This window comes from Electrophorus electricus, chromosome 15, assembly GCF_041902795.1.
Source record: "Electrophorus electricus isolate QZ-2024a chromosome 15, ASM4190279v1, whole genome shotgun sequence".
NCBI classification, from domain to species: Eukaryota; Metazoa; Chordata; class Actinopteri; order Gymnotiformes; family Gymnotidae; genus Electrophorus; species Electrophorus electricus.
Window position 1 is genome coordinate 18,977,304 of NC_137511.1, and position 16,954 is coordinate 18,994,257.

General features: G+C 40.2%; 2 protein-coding genes across 6 annotated transcripts; one reads left to right on the forward strand and one right to left on the reverse strand.

Annotated features, from left to right (window-relative positions):
• Window positions 1–793: 793 nt before the first annotated feature.
• Window positions 794–7,816, forward strand: LOC145651315 (uncharacterized). 5 transcript variants are annotated; one of them, XR_014117184.1, is made up of 7 exons: window positions 811–1,126; window positions 1,227–1,279; window positions 2,970–4,854; window positions 4,967–5,026; window positions 5,315–6,812; window positions 6,928–7,054; window positions 7,222–7,816. XR_014117184.1 is itself a non-coding variant. In XM_081697598.1 (6 exons), exons 1-6 carry the CDS (start codon window positions 1,089–1,091, stop codon window positions 5,361–5,363), a joined length of 420 nt encoding a protein of 139 aa, XP_081553724.1. In that variant the 5' UTR covers window positions 794–1,088; the 3' UTR covers window positions 5,364–5,617. The 5 variants fall into 5 exon arrangements, 1 of the variants encoding a protein (XP_081553724.1); XR_014117183.1 differs by having other exon boundaries at window positions 5,315–6,482; window positions 6,594–7,054; XR_014117185.1 differs by having other exon boundaries at window positions 812–1,126; window positions 5,315–6,482; window positions 6,653–7,054.
• A 1,112-nt stretch (window positions 7,817–8,928) lies between these two features.
• Window positions 8,929–13,013, reverse strand: mylpfb (myosin light chain, phosphorylatable, fast skeletal muscle b). The gene is made up of 6 exons (XM_027009211.3): window positions 12,859–13,013; window positions 12,164–12,259; window positions 10,509–10,689; window positions 10,130–10,208; window positions 9,965–10,013; window positions 8,929–9,848 (listed from the first exon to the last, which is right to left on the reverse strand). The coding sequence occupies exons 1-6, from the start codon at window positions 12,859–12,861 to the stop codon at window positions 9,747–9,749; spliced, it is 510 nt and encodes a 169-aa protein (XP_026865012.1). The 5' UTR covers window positions 12,862–13,013; the 3' UTR covers window positions 8,929–9,746.
• Window positions 13,014–16,954: the final 3,941 nt, after the last annotated feature.

Below are 16,954 nucleotides of genomic sequence, written 5' to 3' on the forward strand. Positions count from 1 at the left end.
CAAATTGAAAATACAAATGTTGGAGGGGTCATCTCATGATACTGACAACCACATCCACAAAAGAACAGAATGTGGAACACACACCTGGCTTCAGTTTGGGATCTACCACAATTCTTCTAAGAGATTAATGTTGGTTAAACTTGTACTGTAATTGAGAAATAGTGAAAATGTGTTAATCATCAAGTTAAGTACAAACGCTCACAAAATAACACACAGTAAAATATTAGTTTTTGTCATAATTATTTCCTTCCAGTCTCCGCGTTCTCCCTGTCTTGTGTTATTTTAGCTCCACGCCTTAGTTTCGTTTTCTCCGCCGTCCCTCGTTTCTACCTTGTTAACCCTGTCGTGTTCCCGCTGTCTTGGCTGTTCATTACATGTTTATTCGAACGGTTGTTTCTTTGTGCGCCGCGCCTTTGTGGTTGTCCTAGCCTTTGTGTTTCCTAGCATTTGTTATAACCGGCTTCCCCTGTTTGCCTTCGTTTGTGTTTTGTTTGTTTAATCATGTCTCTCCGTGTCGGCTCTTTGACCCAGGCCTGCTACAACGACTCTGATTTTGGATTTGTGACCATAATAAATCTCGCTCTTCTCCGCACATGCGTCCGCCTCCGAACCGCTCAGCGTTACAGTTATACACATATTAAATTACCTGCACTCTTAAAACAGATTAGAAGAAGTTTGATGTCTTTATTGAAAGCACTAATTCTGAATAGCACTGAGGATAGCAAGTGGCGAGACATGCCCCCGTATAATAAAAGGTCCTTTGATGATATGCTAATTTTTAGAATGATCACATTAAAATAAATTAATGAAGTTTTTTTTTTTTCATTACAACTTTACTTAGCTGTTTTCTGCTAGGGAGTAAAGTATTAGGCTAAAAATAGCTAACTTAGTGACTAAAAACAGTAAGCAGCACAGCTGTGTAACTTAATCACAAACGTAACAATGAACAATAGTTTTGTGTTAATTTGTGTAGGACAGCCTGCATACAGCCGTTGCGTGATGACTAAGTCAGTATGTTTGCCTGCAATCCGGTTTCTTGAGGTTCCACCCTACAGAGGATAGAAAAACAATCATACAGCAGCTGATCAATGCATTATACGATGGACACGATAGTTATTTTCAAAAGGTGAGATTTATTTATTTATTTGCTTGTCTGTTTTTACAATAAACCCATCCATAAACAATCCTTTTTGGCCATAATATTTGTGACTGTGTTCTTCCAATAGGTATACCACTTTCTCTCCTGAAGTGTGGAATCAAAGCATTACCACAACTCAAGGTAAGTACAACAACATACAAATAAAATGAAATAATAACAAGGCTACACACAGGGAAATTGCAAATACTTATGAACAAAAATAAAAAGAATGATAAAATGGAAAGCACAAACGATATTTTGATAATAAAGTAGTGCTAATCAGCAAATGGAAAACCACATATATTTCTATATATTGGCTCACAGAAATACAAGAAAACACAGATAAAAATCAAGTGTATTCCAGTGCTACAATCACCTGAGGCATTTCAATCCTATATAAAACTTTTATGTTTAGGTTAATTGTTAAGTGAAGAGTATTTTAGATAATACAAGCATGAGTTAATATAACCATGGAGTTAGACAGTGTTATCCTTAATAAACAGAAAAGTTTGGTTCTGTGAGCTAGTGTATAGTTATTTAATTTTAAAATTGTGAAATTATTCCTGGTGCTTATTTTGATGGCGTACCTCTGGTGAGGCATATATGAGTCTACCACAGGTATAAACCGCAGCTTCTACCCCTGCTGGCTGGATGTTGTAATTGGCCACAAACATTTTTGAACAAAGATGCATTTGTTTCAAAATATAATGTATAAAATATATCAAAGTAATTTTATATAATGTATCAAATATTTCAAAGTAATTTTAGTTTAATTATCTTTAAATTCAATTAGATCTTTTTCAACTCTGTTACATAAACAGGCCTTGGATTTATCAGCTGTGAGAGTCCCTATTGTCCCAAATGCATCACTGAAATAAAGTTTGCCTGGACATAAATAACTAAATGCATAAATGAATAAACAGGGCTGAATTCAAGGGAAGGGAATAAAGAATGCATCTGACCTCAATATTTTTATAAATATATTAGTTAGTTAGCTCACTTATTCAAATAGCCTGTTTAATCTGGGCAAACAATGTACATATACAAAGTGCCTCCTATGAATTCTCTTCCAAAGTCCAAAGGTTTATTTTGCATTTCTCTCATTCTTGTTGTGTTTCTGTCATTCTGATGTAAATCAGAATTTGTATCTTTAGGATGGTTTTTGGGATGTTTTTTTAAATGATGTATGCATAACTGTGCTGTCAAACTAAAATATTGTTTCTACTTTAGTGAAACGTCTTGGAGTAACAGATACTATGCAGACCTAAATATGACAGCCTCAGTCAAATCAGGGCATCTCATTGGCATCTTGTAGAATGACAAGTTAATACTACACATATGTGTCAGGTATTAGATTAGGCTACACTAAATGCAGGATAAAGTAGTTGTAAGATCAATTATATTGCAGTGAAGTCCCTGCAGTTTCTCATTGACCATGGAGCCTTGTGTGTCTACCATGTTTTCCTGACAGAAAACATAAGAACCTGTCATTATGTAAGCAGTTCTGAATGAGGTTTGTCTGGTTCCCAAATACTTGTATGGGTGTATGATTCAAATTCTTCCTGCTTGCACCCATTACATTCAGCTCTGCTTGACCAACCCAGCAGGTTGTGAGTCTGACAGCAGGCTGTCAATCAAATATGCTAAATGGAATATTAGGCCCATGCCCACACCATTCTCAGCTGGGCTGATGAGCCTGTTTGTTTTTTTTTTGAGTGTTTTGGTTTTTTTGTTGAGAAATTGCTGAATGTTTAATATAATTAGTATTAGTATTACATGTACATTTTCTCTGGGGCTTTAAACCCAGCAGGTTTTTCTTGTCTTCCCCCAGGATTGTGCAAAATCAGTGAAGAGGAAGATCAAAAGACCAAGGTTCTAAAGACTATGAAATATATCTATGAGAATGAACTGCCTTTTGATCACAATAATAATTTACATTTACCTTTATCAAAAGAAGATGAGAAAGATTTTAAAGACGCATACCAAAACTTAAATTATGATAAAACTGATTCTCAGTTTGTTTTTGCTATAATAGACAGAGGTTGTGATTATATAAAAGAGACTATTGGGCCTTATAAACCTGTTAAAAATGATTCTTACCAATTAGATTACAAAAAACATGAAAAATACATTCATGCAGAAACAATATTAATCAAAAAGATTAATGAGGTGATTAAGAGTAAAACTGTTGTAAAGGTATTGATCTTCACGAAGTATAACCCTTGTTTTAATAAAAAAGGGGGAACACCATGTTCGACTGAACTGTGTGAAAATGTAAAACAATGGCATACTCGCGGCATAACAACAGTAGTGGCATTTGATGTATTTTATGGTTATAATGGGTCTACAGCAAAATATATTCCAAAACTAACTTTTGAACATTTACAAATGATCTTTAATTGTCCTTCTTATGAGACATATAAAAACAATGAAAGGTTTACACTGGATCCATGTTGGTTTACAACAGTAAAAAGATTCTTACCACTAGATGGTTCCTTGTCAGTAGGTGAGCCATTTGAAATCCAGTGGAAGATGTTGAAAAAACAAAATAATTTAATCAGAAATTGTAAAAAAAAAACTAGCCCAACAAAAAGATAATTTTATATGCCTGGATGATTATTACAAATTGGTGAATCCTGAAAATCGAGATTATAAGTATTGGACAGAAATCTGTCACACAAGTTATGCCAAATATTGTGTAAACATACTCAGTAAACGCCTAGATAAAGCAATATTTGAGTTGTATATACAGCAAGCTGTAAATCAGTTTAGAGATAACATTTCCCCACCAATTGTTCAGTCCTTACCTATATATGTTAAAGACTCTCCACACCTTCTATATATTCTTGAATGCCTAAAAGAACAAACGCTACCTGCCAACTCTTTACTTTTTTCAATGGACATTAAAAGTTTCTACACAGTAATCCCTAAAGAAGATGGATTGAGGGTTTTAAAACATTTTGATGGAATACCTAAGAAAAATCTTCCCGTATATATTGTCAGAACTGTCAGAACTTGTGTTAACTCTGAACTACTTCATCTTTGACTCCAAGTACTATTCACAAATAAGAGAAGTTAGTATGGTTACTAAAATGGGACCATGGACACTAAAATGGGACTGTGTAAACCTCTTTGTTGGATTCATTGAGAAACATTTTTTTGAGGAATATACTACTGATCTACCCTTACAGTTTCCGAGATACATTGATTACATTTTTGGTATTGCTACATGCACATTAGAAAACCCCCAACTGTTCATTTCTTCATTCTCCAAGTTCAACCCAGCACATCCTGGCATGAAAACAGACTTTTTGGATGTTCCAGTGAAGTTAGCTAATTCTTCTTTAAATACCACCATCTATTATAAACTTATTATACTTAAACACTCCAGAATCCTTCAGGACGATGCAGAGACCGCATCCCTTTTTAAGGATCCTCCACTAATCTCCTACAGACGAGATAAAAACATCAAAGACATCCTTGTCAAGAGTGAGATAAATGATTGTTCAAATAATGGCCACACTCTTGGAACTTTAGAACCCCAGCCCTGCCCACGTCTGCAGTCCCCAGCCCTGCCCACGTCTGCAGTCATCCCTGCTGAGGCGACCTCTGTGTGCCCTGCTACAGTGGCTGCCATGTCTCCAGCTTCTCCAACCACAGCTGCAACAGCCTGCTCTGAGTCCTCTGCACCGTCTGCTCATCAGCTCCCTTTACTGGTGGGTTTTGGAGTTTTTTCTCCCCAGAGGTGTCCAGCAGCTAACTGCTGGTACTGCTCATACTGATCTTGACTTTGTTTGTAACCCCGCACTAATGTCTGATCCTGTCCAGCCTATTGATCCAGTGCCCACCATGGATGACAATCTGTAACCCCAGACTCTTTCTGTGTTTGTGAGTACAGTAATACATTAGCTGGCAAATCATTACAATACATGTCTATGTTTTTGGGCTTGAATATGATGATCATATAAGATCATCATCTAACCTCTTCACCTCCTGGGGGGTGGGGGGAGGGATGTCTATATTCTTCTAAGCACCTCTGTTGCCTCGACCACACCAGCTAGAGACCCAAGCTCTTTCCTGTCCCGTCACCAGCCTAACTGAAGTTCCAAGTGGAGGTTGGTGCTCAGGATATGTCCTCACATGTGTTTTCTCTACATCTCCCTTTCTGTGATACAGGTCTCACCATACTTCCAGATCCTGCTTCTGCGGTCTATATAGCCTGTGACCTTTGAAGATCTGGTTCTCAAGCACTTGGCCTGTGTACACGTGACCTCCGACTCCACCGATATGACAATGATGGTTTCATAGTTTTACTGTTCTTTTTCTTGGCTCCTTTCAAGGTTTCTTGCTCATGCTCTAGTGAGTTTTTCCTCGCCACCCTTGGCTTGCTCACTGGGGGCTTGGACTTGGACTTTTGTTAAGATTCTTTATGACATCTGTTGTCAAAAGCATTATATGAATAAATTTGACTTCACTTCTTTTTATTGCTATGTGTGTTTGGTCCACAATTTCCATCTCATGTTTTCTTATTGCTTATATTTATTCCTTATACTGCTTTATTTGTCCATGTGTTTGCTCTTGGATGTTCTTAAATCCAACTTAACTAGTAAGCTAGCAACAGCATCATTAACTCCTAAAACCAGGTGATTGTTTACAACCAATATTAACCTACTTAAGAAGAATGTCAGATGAGTGCTGTTTAATTAACCCTGACTGACTAGCTACCTCACTTGTTCGTTTACATTGTTACACTGGAACTCAGTCTTTTCAGCCTTTAATGTCATGCTGTGACCAGAGCAGATATCCGAGGGAATGTTTGTCATGCTTGGCTTGGTGGTCTTAAGGGCCCTACTAATATTGATGATAGTAAAGGACCAAAGCTAACAAGGTCCTGTGGCCCTCCACAGGGGTGGGGGGAGGGGGTTGCTATGACAAAGAAATGGACCAAATGCCTCCTAAAGGCAATGGGTCCCACTGCTCTTCCTACAGCCAGTATCGCCGGTCCTTCTCTCTGCCCACTGCCATTCTTGTCCTTTGGCCAGCTTTCAGGGTTTCTCAGGATGATTCCCATGATTCATAATTCCCATCTCATTCTGTTCCTTCTGTGCTGTCACTCTCATACACTGTGTGTGTGTGTGTGTGTTTTACATATTTTAAAACTCTGGATTGAATTTGAAACTGTGGTCAAGGAAAGATGTGGTTGTGTTATGTACCCTACACTAAAAACATACCTAACAATCTATTGTTACTTTGCTGAGAGGGACATGGACTCCTGCAGCCTGATATGAGGTCAGTGATGTGATACCCCTGGTGTGATACCTCCTGCCTGTCTTCCTGATATGAGGTCAGTGATGTGATACCCCTGGTGTGATACCTCCTGCCTGTCTTCCTGATATGAGGTCAGTGATGTGATACCTCTGCTGTGATACCTCCTGCCTGTCTTCCTGATATGAAGTCAGTGATGTGATACCCCTGGTGTGATACCTCCTGCCTGTCTTCCTGATATGGTGGCAGTGATGTGATACCTCTGCTGTGATACCTCCTGCCCGTCTTCCTGATATGGTGGCAGTGATGTGATACCTCTGCTGTGATACCTCCTGCCTGTCTTCCTGATATGGTGGCAGTGATATGATACCTCTGCTGTGATACCTCCTGCCTGTCTTCCTGATATGAGGTCAGTGATGTGATACCCCTGGTGTGATACCTCCTGCCTGTCTTCCAGATATGGTGGCAGTGATGTAATACCTCTGCTGTTGTACCTCCTGCCTGTCTTCCTGATATGAGGTCAGTGATGTGATACCCCTGCTGTGATACCTCCTGCCTGTCTTCCTGATATGAGGCCAGTACAAGATTCTATTGTCCTGCCCCTCCTGCAGTTCCAAAGGCACTCACCTTCCAGGGAGAAAAGTATATATGGTGGGTAATGAAATGGGAGTTATATGGTTATATAATTATGTAGGAATAATTAAAAATTATGAGTGATTGTTTAAACTGTAATAAATATAATCACCATGATACTTTTGATTGGTACATGTACATGTACTGTTGCTTGGGTCTGACAACACCCATATCCATCTTCACAGATACCAGTGTGACTGATCAACAAGACAGTTTGTCACCAAGACACCTATTCAGTTGGTGGTGATTTACAACCCCACCTTGATGCTTAAGAGATCAATTACACCCTCCCACACTGTCCTACATAATCAATTGTCTCCTTACAACTTCCAGACACTTAATTCTGTTTACAGTATTTGGTTTGTTTTTTCAGAACATTCCTCTGTCATCCTGATGGCCATACATATTTGTAAACGTTTATGTACATTTAAAGCATATATCTTTAGTCATCCCAATCCAGTGCCAGCCAGAGAAGGATGGGCTCCCCTTTTGAGTCAGGTTCCTCTCAAGGTTTCTTCCTCATGACATCTCAGGGAGTTTTTTCTTGCCACTGTCGCCGCTGGCTTGCTCATTAGGGGTTATGGTCTGGATTGGTCTGGATTACTCCTATTAGAGTAATCTCCTCCACTCCATGGTGTGGCCTTGTTGATTTGCCCTTATTGTTTCTTCCTCACTGTCTTAAGGGCCAAGCCATTGCTTTATTAGTTTGTTAGATGACTAGTTTGTTAGATGTTAGATGATCCATACTATTTTTCAAAATTGTTCATTCAAGAATCATATTCCACATCTTAATGCTGTTGTTTGAAGAAAATAAACTGAGATTTGAGTGTGTAAGAACTGTGTGTGTGTGTGTGTGTGTGTGTGTGTGTGTGTGTGTGAAACACCACCTAATAGTTGCTGGACTTATGGTTCATGTGCCAAAATGAAAAGGCTTTATTAATGACTGAACTTTTCAATTAGTCTAGAAATAATATATATTTTCTTTATTTTAATTTTGAATGTTCGGTAATCACATCAGCTGGAGGGCCCATGGCAGGTGTAAAGAGGGTTAAACTCTTTATGTCCAATAGTCAGAGGGTTCAACTACATAGTCTGTTGTTCTCTTCCCTGCTGTGTTGTAGTGGTAATGTCTGAAGTTGTTTGGCAGGTCGGTTCTACAGCAGACCTCCTCACTAAGGGTATGGAAACTGTAGCCCTTATCTTCTCTTAGTGGTCCAGCAGAGCTCAAACCATCTGCCTTCAAACTTTAATGACTAATGGAACAAAATTAATGGGACCCATTAGTGCTCTGATTTTTGCAAAGAACACAAAGCACCACAAAGATGTAATAAATTAATATTTGAGGCTTTTAAATAAAAAGGTATGAGTAAATATAAAAATAAAGCATAAATATTTGACATCTGAATATCTGGAAGATGCTTCACTGGGTAACAACGTTAAAGATAGATATAATTTTTAATTATTAAACCATGACCTTAACCTTCCTCAAGAACATCCAGCCTAAAATATCTATTTTATTTTTAGCTTGCTATTGTACTGTTAAACATATTCAACTGCCACTTTAGACTTAACAGACCTTGAACTCTAATCTTACAGATCTCTCTTCTGTCATCTAAAAGCCCATATTTTAGCTCTTTTGTCCTTAACATCACAATCCTATGTCAACCAGAGGAGGATGAGTTCCTATTGTTAGTTCCCAGCCTGAAGGTTCCTTCCTCACACCATCTCAATCTTATATGTAAGTATGATTCCGACAGAGCCATGCCTGATTAGGTGTATACTGTCCCCTGCTGTGCTTTGATTGTAATGTCCGGAGATATTTATTGACAAAATATATGGCATGACCATTCCCTCAGTAAGCCTGTCAGCCAACATCAGTAGAGACACAAGAGTACGAAAGACTTGAGGATTCTTTATTTTTAGTTGGGTTTTTTGTTAGTTATGGTGTTTTTAACAGAAAGGTGAAGCATGAGGAAGTAAAAGAAAAGCCAAAAGAAATGGGACTGTGGAATAGAAGATGGGCAAAGCAAAGATCTTCTCTTTTGGTTTGTTTTCTCATTTCCCCTCTCTCAGACTCCTCTCGCTCTCTTCTCCTTTCCTGGACCGCCTTCCATGTCATTGTTTTCCCCCGCTACCTCCAGAAGGGGGTAAAGGAGAGGCAGTAAATGAGACAGGGGTGTTATTCTATTGTAGACGTAAGCCCCACTCTTTTACCAGCCTCCCCTCTCTTTCCCCAGAGCGCTGCTCAGTGTTCAGTGAGCCTGGACTTGTTTCAAGTCAAAAGTCACAGAGCACACACCACAGCACCCAAGACGGGCTTCTCTGCTTCTCACCGAACGCGGGGCTGAGGAGAATCACTGTGCCAATGTGGTGCACATGCCGACTGTCCAGACAGGAGGAGATAAAGAAAGAAAACAGAGTGTACTGGAAAGGAAGAGAGCAACTTGGGAGGGAGAGAGAGGATGGGGAGAGATTGTAGTTCGGTGACACAACTTTTTTTTTTTTTTTTATTGAAAACGATGCCATTGGCTCCACAGCCCAGAAGCCACCAGCCCTCTGGCTCAAGATGTCAGTGGGAGAGAAAGACTTTCATTGGCTGCATTAGCGAGAGGAACAGTGGCCATGTGGTGGGAGGGAGCAAGAAGGAAATTGGTGGGTTGCCTGTGAGAGGTGAGAGGTCAGAGGTCAAAGGGCAGACAGGTGGTTGAGTTTACTCCTCCTTCTCCTCTCCGTGTGTGATGACATAACAGATGTTCTTGTAGTCGACGTTGCCAGCCACATCTGGGGGGAAGGCGGCCCACAGATTCTTCATCTGAAGGTGGATCACAGAAAGAGAGATGTACCACTCATAAACCATCAAGATAATTTTTTTTTAAGTCTAAAAAGCAATATTGTCATGGGCAAGTCAGGGGTGGGGGTGGCTCACACCTCTTCTGCACTAAACCTGTCGCACTGGGTGGTCAGAAGCTCCTCAAGACTAGGGAGACACAAACACATTTGATCAGTGTTCACCCAAATTAGCACCATGAACAGACCACTGAAAACTGAATCCATGCTGTATTGGTCATAGATATAAACAGGAAATGCACTTACAATTCTTTCTTGATGGAACCAGTGCCCTCTGGGTCAAGGACTTTAAAAGCACTCACGATGACGTCCTCGGGATCAGCACCTTAAACAGTTAAAAGAGATTATGAATCTGTAACATCATAAATAACAAATGTACTACTATAATTAGGTTAATTAGAATATATTACACATGTATTACATAATGTTAGAAAATGTTAGAAAATCTGAGACTGTTATGTAATGTAATGGAAATATATGCACAAAACAGTCCAGTTATGTAGTATATAGTATGTAGTATAGTACGCAGTAAGAATTATGTATGTGATCTACAGCGTATTATGCAGTAGGCATTATGTAGTATGTGGTACGTAGCATGCAGTATGTAGTATGTAGTATACATTACCCTTCAGCTTCTCCCCGAACATAGTGAGGAAGACGGTGAAGTTGATGGGACCGCTAGCCTCCTTGATCATGGCCTCCAGCTCCTCATTCTTCACATTGAGCTGACCCATGGAGGCCAGCACATCCCTCAAATCATCCTTGCTGATAATCCCGTCTCTGTTCTGGTCGATGATTGTGAAGGCCTGCGTGTTTCCAAGAGGAGGCAGAGACTCATTCCGTTTGCTGACGCAAACCAAATTATGCTCACTGATTCGGTTCATCTCTGTAGTGGTCCGCAGGGTTTGTAACATTTGTACTTGTTTGTTACAGGTTGATGCAGGATAAGATTAGAAACGCATTCCTGTATTAGCATAAAGGACTCCCATTAAGAGGTGGTCAGACCAGTTTGTTTGCTTACAGGATGAAGCTAACCATTTGATAATCATCTTAAAGTATGTGTGACGGCACTCTTTTGTTCACTGCAACACCTTGGAAGTCACACGTCTCAGTCAGCCTGCTGGTTCCTGTAAAGGATATGTAGTATGTACATATGTACGTTTTACACAACCACAAAGACACACCAAATGCCTCCATGGGAATAATTATGATGCTAGTCTGCTGACATAAGTATGAAGTGATCTTCCTCTGGTGGTGCACGCTCATGACGTTCCTCTGTCTTACAGCCCGTGAAACTAGAGAGGGCAGCTGGGATCGGCAGGGAACCTGGCAGCTGCTGAGCACTTGTCCTTCTGAGGTGTAAAAATGGTCTCGGAATTCACGACAAGACTTTGGGGACATTTAAGGAGAAGGGATTGATTTCACTCGCCCTTCTGTTGCCCCTCCCCTACCCCAACCTTCTGTTCTCCTTTTGGATGCATCTGCCCTACCTCACACTCTCACTTTCTACTTGCCCTCCAAGGTTCAAAATTTAATTACCAAACAGTTCAAGTCAAGTCACAAAAAGTTTTGAAAATGTTTCACATCTGCTCATGGCAAGTAGCTGATCTCAAAGAGGGGCTCTGATGCTTAGATAGTTCATCATGGAAAAAAATTTCTCAAAATTCTTACGAATGTGGTGATCTTCAACTTTGGACAATCCCATTAACCATGATAACTCTTGATCCTTGCTTTTCTGAAAGAATATCATCCACAAAAAAGCACTTGGAGTCACAGGCTGCTAACGAGTACGAAGCGTCAGTGTCTCCCAGCTATATTCCAACACATTCCAGTGGGGTCGTCAGACCACACTGGAAAAGGGGCGCACAGCCAGCATCAGCAGATGCAAGGTTAAGAGCTTATCCTGATGACATTGTCAAAACAGACAAAAACGTCTCACCTCTGATAACTGTAGATCTGACTGGTTTTTATGATTTAAGTTAACGGGCTGACAGCGGAAGACTGGCACAGACCCCAAACGTATAGTGTATATGGAGGGAGGCCTAAGTTTATGGGGTGTGCTTGTCCAGCATATAGATATGTTCCCTTCACACAGACATATTCCATTTGCTTTCTGCTCTGCAATTGTGCTTGTTTCTGGTGTGCTATTTGGCCTTGTATGTTAATGATGATCTTAAGAAATTAGTCTGTGACCTTGCGGATGGAGTAGAGGTGGAACCTCCTGCTAAGCCATGCCCACGTGCTGTAAAGTGAGAAATCAGCATGGCACCAAAATCTCACCTCCTTGTACTCCTGGATCTGGCTCTGCTCGAACATGGAGAACACGTTGGAGCTGCCGCCCTCTGCCTGCTGTCTCCTCTTGGCCTTCTTGGGTGCCTGGAAAAGAAATGTGCCAAGAGGACTTTCAATAAGCCACATCAATACCACACCTTCACTGCGACGTGCTGACCAAACTGGAGCGAAGTCACTCTAGCTCATTAAGGATGCCTAAAACTAGGCCAAACTTGTTAAAGTTGCTAGTTATCTTGTAGAACAGGCACTGTTACTATACGCCTTACAGGAATCCATCTTTCTTAAGACAATATGGCATTGCTGTTACCAGTCCTCACCTGAGAATAATAGACAAACGTAACTTTATTGTTATCTGCAGGGCACAAAAAAAATGATATCTTGGCTTCTGAAGCCATTTTGGTCCCAATCTGCTTTCAAAGAAGCATCTTTAGTAAAGCTGCTGACTATGTTGCTACACTGCTGCTTTCCGACCTTTCACATTGCTGCGATAACACCGCCTGTGAACACCAAACCGAACCCCTCTACAGGCTCTTCCAAAATCCCCACACTTTATTAACACTAAGCAATTTTTACTTTAACCTCTTCAGTATTTCATCGGGTTTTTTTTGTTTTTTTTTAAAGCCCAGTCACTGCCGTGACTCCTCAGCGCAGTCGACTGTGGGAAGGATTGGAGGAGCACTCACCATGTCTCAGGCTCTGTGTGGAGTTTTGGGGATGGAGAAGAGAGAAGCCCGCGTCAAACTGTGGTGACTGACATGTAAACGTTGCCCCTTAGGAGGCTTATATACCACTGCAGCACGGGCTAACTATAGCTGTTCCGTCAGGTTTGGCAGCGAAACAGAGCAGGGGAAAGCAACAGAGTGGAGGAGGCGTGCGCCTGCTCTCAAGTGTCACCTTTCGCTCCCCAAAAATAGGATCCATGTGCCTTGGAATGAGACGAATTCAGTCCGGCGATTCTGACTTGCAGTTTGGTACAGCCCGTGGACATATAAGGAATGACATCCAATGCAGTGATTAGTTCCACCATCCCATTGTACTTTTCGGTTGGTGTAGTTTATTTTTTGAAGCGAGGACTCTTCCTATAAACTTTAGGTTCTTTACAAAAGGCCATTTTCAAGCCCAGTTAGGCGTGGAACCCCCGCATGTCTCCTGAAAGTATGTGTGTGGACTACTACCAGCTCCATGCTGGTATGAAGGTCCTGGTATTGTGATGAAAATCTTCATTTGTCAGTGTGTTATTGTCATCGTAGGGTTATGAATGGACTGTATATTCGATATGCAAGATGTAAACACAGCCATGACACTTTAAGAGTGGTTGGCAAAGGACAGCAGTTTGGATGACGCTATAACAGCTATCAACAAAGCAGTGGTAGTTTTCTATAAGTGAACTGTAGTCACGTTTGTGGTAGTTGGGGGGGAGGGTCTAGAGTTGCCTTATTCTAATCAAAATGTAGAGAATTGCAGAAAAATAGCTTCATGTGCTTCTATATTCTTTTAAAAATCCTATTTCTTATTATTTGATTTTTTAAAATACCATATTTACCCTAAACAATCATCCTCGTGACTTCGGACGCATGGGGAGTTTTTGTGTTGCTCATGAATGATAAAAAGCAAATATGATGTAACTGTTAACATGACCATGAGAAATTTACTTGATGAAGGAAATTACTTCCCTTTGCTTTGTTACTTAATTTTTCTAATTTATTTCTACTACTCGTTGAAAATCTATTCTGCATAAAAACAAACCTTTCGGTTCATTGGCAAAACTGTATCAGGCGGTGTTATATTTTACAGCACAAAGGCTGTATATGGGGCAGAATCCAAGGAGCCCCAGTATAGCGTAGAGAGATGCACAAGACCTCAGCCCCCGTGCTATTCACCGCACCATATAAGAGGTCTGCTGTCAGCCATCCGTCACAGCTCGGTAAGTATGCACGGAAATACTGAGTTGTGAGAAGTGATACGGGATCCTGGCAGGAGAACATCGCTGCTCTTTCTCTCGCATTCGGCGCCCTCCTGCGCTCCGTCCCCTTCTCCTTGATACGACACCCTGCGGCCGAAGCGTTGAGTCATTGTCAAGGCGACAGTTAAGGGCCTGAACTACCGCTTATATGTTTCTCACGTCTGTGTGTTTGTTGTTTTTTGTAACAGCTGAGGTGAGAAGAGAGAAGTGCTCAGAAATATACGTAGGACATGCATTCTGCGAACTTAAAAAAAAAGCGTCAGCTGTTGAGACTGAAATAACTCAGCTTCCCCCAATTATCTCAGCCCTTTCTGTTTCTTTTCTCAGCTTTCTGACCAAAGCGATTATTCTAAGCGGACATTAGGCAGCACTATCGCTCCTCACACGCTGAACTTCCTCCTCTCGCATGCATCAGCACTGCTGCAGGCTAAACGCCTCCCGACAGAAGATGAGAGACACACGAGCGTGACCACTGGAGAGGATCATTTTAGCGTGTCACTTTAGGAAATTATTGTTTATAATAGGCTAATAATAATAATAATAATAATAATTATTATTATTATTAACAATTCTATTATGTAGTGTGTTGGTGTTGATGCATGCACGCGCCCTTTTACTCACTCACGCTTACTTCTCTCCCCTCTTCCCAAAACGTGTCTCCGCGAGCCGGGGACCTTTGCCCCGTAAGCATGCAGCCCCTTTTTACTGCGAAGGCTGCTCTCTGCAATGACAGTCTGGACAGAACGTTGTTGTTGTTGTTGTTAAACAATGGGTGTCAACAGCTTTTAGAAATAATAAAATTCAGCCTCTTCAAATGACACGGACGGTCAAAAAAATAAACACAGATCGAACTGTTTCAGGAAGCTGCTACACCCTTCTTAGATTTAACTCTCTGCAGTTTTTACCTATCTATCTATCTATCTATCTATCTATCTATCTATCTATCTATCTATCTATCTATCTATCTATCTATCTATCTATCTATCTATCTATCTATCTATCTATCTATCTATCTATCTATCTATCTAGTGTACTTCACTAAAATTTTGAATATCTCTTACATCTTTTAGTACAGTACACTGCACTTACTCACCTGGAGTCTTCTTAAGAGGTAAGGGTGGGCCTGTTGTTGTTTGTGGAAGAAACTTTACAAGAATGAAGAAATCACACAGCTTTCTGATACTAGTTTTTATAGACAGAAAACCTCTGACATCACTCCACAGTTACAGTACCCCCTTCAATCCACTATCAATCTTACCATTCCAGCAGGACACCTCCCTGAGTCTGCATGAAATCTCATTGTAGATAATCTGCGCTGTAGTCGTTTCTATCGTCTCCCTAAAATTCATGAGGTCAATAATCCTGCATGTCCCATCACATCAGCTTGTTCTTGTCCAAAGGAAATTATCCCCCAGTTTCTGGATGACATTTTTAACCAAAGGTTCAGCCCTTACCTACATATGCTAAAGACTTCACATTTTCTACAAATCCTTGAATGCCTGAAAGACCAAACACTACCTACCAACTCCCTACTTTTTTCAATGGATATTAACAGTTTATACATAAAGATTATACATTGCCCTGATGAACATTGAGAGCTATCAATTTCATAAAAATGAGGAGTTAATATGTGTACTAAAATGGGACAATCCTATGCAAACTTCTTTGTTGGATTTGTTGAGAAACATTTTTGTGACCTGTACCCTTGGTATTTCTGAAATAAGTTGAGGAGATTTTGAAGACATGCTATGTGTGCATTTGACGAGCTCCAACTGTTAATTTCTTCCTTCTACAAGTTCCTCCTTGCTCTGGAATAGGCATGGAGTATAGCACATCCTGGCAGGAGGACGTTTCAGTTAAGTCTGAAAATTGTGGTTTAAATCTATTATAAATCTACAGACTCTCATTCTTATTGGCAGTGTAATTCTTCACATTCCAAAACCTGTAAAAAGTACATCCCTTACTCACAGCTACTAAGACTTAAGTGCATTTGTAGTGAGAATGAAGACTTCCTCCAGTAAGGTACAGAGATATGTGAATATTTTCATAATGGTAATTTCCATAGATGATACTGTTCCTTGTGTTTTACCTGTTTAAAAAATGACCTATAAACACTGATCTATAAACAATCTGCTGTTAAGACATTGAGAATTCCTTTGGTGCATGCTCATCATCCTACAAATAAAACTAGCTAATATTATAAACCATCCAGGATCCTTCAGGATGATGCAGAGACCACATGATCCTTCACTAAATCTCCTACCAACGAGACAAAAACATCAAAGACAATCTCGTCGAGAGTGAATGATCATTCAAATAATGGCTCTGGTAATGTAGTCTGCACCTGCTCTAGATGTGTTACATATAAATTCAGCCAATAAAATAACTAGCATCAAAGGAATAATTGTGACCCATTCATCCTCATGCATTGCTTGCAGCAGTTGTCTGCTGTATTACTTACAAGAGGTGTAATCAATTTTACACTGGAGAAACCAAGAGAAGAGGCCTTGCTGATCATTTTGTTGAACACTTTTGAACAATCAAAATTAAGGGGTTGTCGTTTCCAGTAGCAAGGAATTTTAATTCTAATCGACTTTGTATTAACGACATATAATGTTTGCATTGCCAATTGTTACTACGGCCTCTAAGAAGTTAGGAAACTCAAAAAAACTGAACTACAATCTCGGAACTTTAGAACCACATGGTTCTAAACAATGTTATCTAAACATCTATTTTTTCTAATATAAACTGATTCCTCCCTCTAGAACTTCAGAAGCACTTTTTTGCACAGCTAATGAAGGACCTGTCCAAAACAT

Excerpts from the sequence above, each read along its gene's own strand:
- LOC145651315 (XM_081697598.1), top strand. The coding sequence starts at position 1,089 with ATGCATTATACGATGGACACGATAGTTATTTTCAAAAG. Across the intron at positions 1,127-1,226 it reads ACGATAGTTATTTTCAAAAG|GTATACCACTTTCTCTCCTG; the intron begins GTGAGATTTATT and ends TTCTTCCAATAG. Across the intron at positions 5,027-5,314 it reads CCCAGACTCTTTCTGTGTTT|GTCTCACCATACTTCCAGAT; the intron begins GTGAGTACAGTA and ends TCTGTGATACAG.
- mylpfb (XM_027009211.3), bottom strand. Across the intron at positions 10,690-12,163 it reads AGATCCAGGAGTACAAGGAG|GCCTTCACAATCATCGACCA; the intron begins GTGAGATTTTGG and ends GGAAACACGCAG. Across the intron at positions 9,849-9,964 it reads ACAGGTTTAGTGCAGAAGAG|ATGAAGAATCTGTGGGCCGC; the intron begins GTGTGAGCCACC and ends ATCCACCTTCAG.